General features: G+C 57.5%; 1 protein-coding gene across 3 annotated transcripts in view; it reads right to left on the bottom strand.

Annotated features, from left to right (window-relative positions):
* Positions 1-3,747, bottom strand: part of CAPN9 (calpain 9) — a 47,352-nt gene extending 43,605 nt beyond the window's left edge. For all 3 annotated transcript variants that reach the window (XM_077751661.1, XM_077751662.1, XM_077751663.1), the window contains exon 1: positions 3,535-3,747. In XM_077751661.1, coding sequence (XP_077607787.1) covers positions 3,535-3,747 — 213 coding nt within the window. The remainder of the gene's footprint in view (positions 1-3,534) is intronic.
* Between the last annotated feature and the right edge of the window lie 2,045 nt (positions 3,748-5,792).

The raw sequence follows: 5,792 nt of genomic DNA, 5'->3' as shown, positions 1-5,792 counted from the left end.
GCCTTCTGCTGGCCCATGCCCCCATCTGCGCCCACTATGCCCGCAGCAGCCACCGCCGCTCAGATCCATCTTGCAGTTACTAGTTTTTGTCCAGGAGAGTTTTACCGAATTGCATCAAACTGTGGACTGAAGGAGGAAAGCACAAAAGGAGAAAACTCAAACTGTCACCAAGTGAACCCCCGTCAGCCAGCCGGTGTAAAGCGACAGGGTCCCCGGATGTGTGGCTGGGACGGCGGTCAGTGCCGGGCGCCCGTGAGCAGCGGGTACGTGCGTCGTCCCCGAGGTTCTCAGTGCCAACAAGCGCTAGATGCCATCACGGAAGTGAGTCTCATGCGTGTGAAACGTGTGTGACCGGTGTAGGGGGGGAGGGGGGCATATACGGCCCATGTCTGTGTGCATCCGGGTGCACTGCGCGTGTGCCTGGGGCCCGGAGGCACGTTTGTTCACGTGAGATGCTGTTCGGGGGAATTGAGGATGAGGGTCACCTCCTACAGCGCTGCGATGGGAAGATCAGTCTTGGGAAACCTGATGCGAACCCAGACCATTCCCCGGACAGTGGGGGTCGAGGGGCTGGGCCTCCACACCACCGGCAGGTTTTCCTGGAGGACAGAGTACCAAGCACCTAGGAATGTTTGCTCAGGGCCTGTTCTGTTCACTTTGTCCATCATCAGGGGCTCGGCCACACACATCGACTTTTCTGTACTAAGGAGTTAATTTAAAAGGGGGAAAGTCACATTTCTAACAAATTCCGAGAGGCTGGGCCCTGTGATTGACAGCTGTGTGCTCCCAGGTCTGTGGAGGGCTGAGGACACTGGGCTGGGGGAGGGGAGTCCCAAAGCCACTCACGACCTCAGAAGGCACAGGGGTGAGCCGCCTGTGGGGCGCAGTCATAGCCACATGCCACAGTGTACCCGGGCTAGAGGGGTGTGGGCATCTTCACAAGGTGTCTGGGTTAGGCTGAGCAGTTAGGGAGGGGACAGGGAGTTGTGGAGGAAAAAGGCCAGATGAAACACTTGTGAGCTAAGGGAGTCGGGCTGTGGGCCCAGGGAGACTGGCCACTGGCTGACTGTACCTTGGCCGTCTGTGCCCAAGCCCCACCCCTCCCCACTCAGACCCACAGCCCTTTCGGTGAGGTCCCCTGGAGGTGATCTCACTTTCTCCCCAAGCACAGCCTGTCACCCCAACCCCACTGTGGGCCCCAGACGATCCCCCTCAGTGCACCCGTGCCCTGGGCTCCCTGGGGGGCAAGGCTGGCTGCCCGCTACCCTCTGTCTTCTCTGATTCCGGCCGCTCTGGGGCTCACCCCCCGCCTGCAAAGCACAGCTGTGTTTGACAAGAAGGTGGTGCTGGGGAGGGCACCCCGCCCCACGGTCCCCTGCGCAGCTCTGCACCTACCGCCCCGGCTCGCACCCTCTAAGTGCGTGGGCGGAAATGCCAACAGCACCCAAGCCACACAGGCCTTCTGGAGGGACACGGCTGACATTTCCCTGCTGCCCCTTGCCCGGTGACCCTGGACCTCCGTCCAGCAAGAGGAGTATCAGTCCTCACCCCCCACCCAGCCCCTTGCTCCTGATTTCACAGAAGTCTGCGAAACCCCACGGCTAGGAAGCAGATAGGTGTGTTCCCGGGAATGAGGACAGAAGGGACGCCTCAGGGGCACGCAAAGTCAAAGGCAGAGCAGATTCTGAGAAAGAGTGGGCAGGATGGACAGCAACACAGTGGACCTGAATTAAGATAAAGACGTCATTGGCCCCTTGGCCGAGGGCGGAGGGGCTGGGGTGTACCAGGGACCCTGGTCCGTGAGTGGCAGCCTCACCCATCATTTGGGGCAACCCCAAGGGAGCTCAGTAGCGAAGATGACCGCCTCCTAGAGCTGAGATTCGGGATTCTGGAATCCCTCGGGGGTGCCGGGAGCCCTTATTCCACAGGGGGCACCTCCGGGAACGGGAACAAAAGCGTTCTCCGCCCTGGCCAATGTGCATTAACCTTTTATGCTGGAGAAAAGTCCAACTCTGGCAAAGAGAAGGGGAGTTGTAGGCAGCAGAATTACAGGTTAAGCCAGAGGATGCAGGTGTGGACCGCGGGGCAGGGCGCCTATTGGGCCCAGAGGTGATGGTGTCCGGTTACAATTCCAGCGGGTGCGATCACTTATTTACAGGCTCTTTTCTGCGTACTCTACACGTTAACACAGTAATCCCTGCAATAGCCCAGCATGAGGGGCAGCATTATTACCCTCCTTCTGTGATAGAGAAAAGTGAGGGTTTCTGGCGCACTGTTCGGACACCCCCAGCAGCGGGGAAGGGCCTGTTCCCTCGGTTGGGGGTGTTGAGAAAGCTACCTCTTCCAAGGTCACGGCTTTCAGGGGTACCACATCCAGTGACTCATTTGTGAAGGGCACAGACACAGGTGCACCTGTCACCCTGACCCCAGGAGACCCCGAGAGCCCATCCCAGCACCAGAGCACCCCATGCGGCTCACTGCGGCCTTTTTGGGGCCACATCACAGCCCCAAGTTTCCTTCCGCCCACCCCTGCTCGGTCTTCCCACAGATGTTGGTCCCAAGGGCACCCATGATAAACTGATAAGCGTCCTGCGAGCACTCTTTGTGCGGGGTCCAGAGAGGAGGTCAATAGGCTGCAGGTGGCTTTGCTCTGGGGTGGGTGGGACAATCACTGCCATTTACTGCAAACTGTTGCTGGACATTGGATCTACATTGGTCGTCTCTGTTCCGCCTTCACAGGCTCGGGGAACCCAGTGCCAGGACCACAGTGGCAGCGTGGGACCAGCACCCAGGGCCTCTCCTTCCGCCCAGCCCTTTCTGTGCTCTCCCTGCCCCCACAGGAGCCCCTCCCAGGCCAGTCCCCACCTGGAGGGAATGACAGGCAGAGGCGCCCGGGCAGAGGTCAAGGCCTGACTAAACCAGCACAGCAAATATTGACTCCTTGTGCGAGCCACCGGCTGGCACTCCTTGGGACCATCTCCTTCAGTCTGTTGGGGGTGGGGCAGCTCAGACGCTGGCTCCCCCCTGGGAAGGGGGATGCATGCTTCGGGGAGAGAAGCCTTGTTTTCCGAGTGTCCCATCCGTCACATTACTGAGCACTTGCTGAGTGAGGGTGCATCCACACTGAGCACCCCGGGCTGCGCCAGAAGCTACAGGCACATAACGTGCACCAGCACGTGGCGAGAGCGTGTCACTTGAGACTTGGCTCGGATAAGCTTTGATTCCCACTTACCGCTTACTGACAAGCCCCTCTCTGGCTCTGGGTCCCAGTCCTGGGCTCACCTGGGTGGGAGTCAGAGAGCTGGGGATGGGTGGAGCCAGACACCAATGGCACCTCCCGGGGAGCGTCCCTGACCCGCCGGTCGTGCCCCCTGTGTGTTGTTTCCTGCGCAAACCGCACAGCATCTCAACAGTAGACTTGGCCGATGTGCTGGCAGATGTGTCTGTGTGCAGCCCACCCTCCCGGCACCCCCTCTCCTGGGCTGCTGAGCCTCACCCCTGACTGCCAACCCCCTCAGCTCCTACGGGACTCACCCCTGGCCGTTTCCACACGAAGGGGATCTGGGGCCTCTCGCTGTAGAAGAGAGAGGAGCTGTTGGCCGGGAAGTCCGCGTCCTCAAACAGGATGCCCTTCTGCACGCACTCCTGCCTCAGCTGCTCGAAGCTCTGGCCTGAGGAGTGGGTGGTGCGCGCGTCCTTGGGAACCGGGTGCTTCTGGGGCCCTGGGGCCCTATAGAGGTAGGGCATGGCTGCTCCCCCGTGGGTCAGCCACAGGTGGGAAGAAGCGAGGCGAGTGTGTGAGGAGGGAGCCAGCTCGGGGCACCTGGGCTGAGTGGCCCTTGGCCTCCACCTGTTTGCCTGGGAACCTCCCTGTTAAGGCTGAAACAAGGCACGCCCTGATGGCAAACTGCAGAGAGAGCTCTCTGCCTCCCTCCTGACCTGCGGACCCAGAGGGAGCAGCGAGCCTGGGCCAATTCCGGGCAGAAGCAGCAATGCTGAATGAGCTGGGGAGACCCCATGGGAGAGAGAGGATTGCTTTATGGGGAAAGGGAGCAAGAGAGCAGATGGGTCCGGGAGGGGGCAGGCAGTGTTTGTTGCACGGGAGGAGAGTGCATGGGGTGGTCTTGAATCATATCTGAAGTCATGGAGCAATGAGGGAGGAGGGTGAATCATCATGGCACTCAGTACATGAACGGAGCTCACCCGGCTCTCTCTCAGGCGGCCTTGTTTTGATTCAGAGCAGGGGTGGGCAGACTTGTTCTGTAAAGAGCCAGCTAGTCAACATTTCCGGCTCTGTGGGCCTCATGGTCTGTGTTACAGCCATTCCACTTTTTGGGTCATAGCGCAAAAGCAGCCACGGATGCCGCGTAATGAATCGGCACGGCTGGGTGCCAATAAAACTTTACTTACAAAAGCAGACGGAGGGCCGGATGTCATCCAGCCAGAATTTGGTGACTGGCCCCCCATACAGGTGTACTCACAGCAGCCGTCCACCCCTCCTCCAGGGTACAGGCGCCTCTGTTCTCCAACATTCCTGGCAGTAGGTGCCGGGAAACATTTGCAAAACAGACATCATATCAATAAAATTTCGTGTCCTTTAAAACTCTATGAGAGGACTTCGCATGTGAGAAGAAATGAAGTTTGGGGATTGGAGGTGGTTATAAAACTATAAACTATAGTTATAAACTATAAAGTTTAATAAAAGCATTAGCCACTCCGTAAAGCCCCTGGTCTTCTAAACACTCTACAACGATCTCTCTGCGATCCTCGAAATAGTAACAGTCGCTGCTCGAGTCACAGGGTCTTGCGTTAAAAGCCCAGGACAGAGTTTTTACAGGATCCCCCTGAAGGGCCTAAGTAATGCCATTTTGAGATTAAGGCCTCCATTCGGAGAGCAACCACGGGCTGCACATAGCCCCAGTACCAGGAAAAACTTTAGCTGAAGCCACCCACGGACTACCCTCAGGTCAGCCAATCAAAAAAAGTTAAGAAAGATAGGAGTAACATTCCTGTGGTCTGAGTCAGGGTCTGGGGACTATAGATAACTATGTACAAACTAGCCAAGCACCCACCGCTTGCCTGAACCCCGCGTGGGCCCTTTAAACTCACCTCATAATTGGTAATTTTCAAAGGATTCTCAAAGGTCATGATTGGGTCCCGCCAAAAGTAACGAACACCTCACAGATACTTAATGGTCAAAACTGTTGCCATGGGTGCTGTACAACTATGATTGGTGCTTATGTGATGATGCTATGCGTACAACGTGTGCACTGTAACACCCCCGTCCCTTACCCCATAAAAACCCTGCTCGCTATTGTTCGGGGCATCTCCTTGCTGTCACTGTGCCAGTTGATGGGTGAGCCCCTGCTCAAGCTTGTAATAAAGACCCTTATGTACTTTCATCGGTGTCGCCTCCTGGAGGTCCCTGGGGACTTGCGACTCAGGCATAACACCCCAGTTCTCAGGACTTTCACTTAGTTCCACACACTTTCTGTCGCGTGGATCCTGCATATTGTTTTACTGGGAATGTGTAGACGTCGAAGTGGGGGACATCTGGCTTGATCTCCTAGTTTTGCCTGGGGTGACCTTGGACAGTCTGTGCCTGTTTTCTCAGCGTGAGGCAGGTCAACATGGGTCCCCGGGGCTGCGGTGGGATTATGGGATCATGGCAACTTGCAGAGTCCCGCACATGTGGGGTCCTCGCTGTCCCCTGCCCCATCCCACAGACACCGGCTCTCACAACCCCACTTCTGAGGCTCTTTTCTTGTGTCTCCTCATCCGCACAACAAAGG

The sequence above is a fragment of the Crocuta crocuta genome, unplaced genomic scaffold (assembly GCF_008692635.1).
Source record: "Crocuta crocuta isolate KB4526 unplaced genomic scaffold, BGI_CrCroc_1.0 scaffold59, whole genome shotgun sequence".
Taxonomy (NCBI): domain Eukaryota; kingdom Metazoa; phylum Chordata; class Mammalia; order Carnivora; family Hyaenidae; genus Crocuta; species Crocuta crocuta.
Note: the sequence above shows the minus strand (reverse complement) of the source record. Positions and strands in the feature narration are given on the sequence as shown.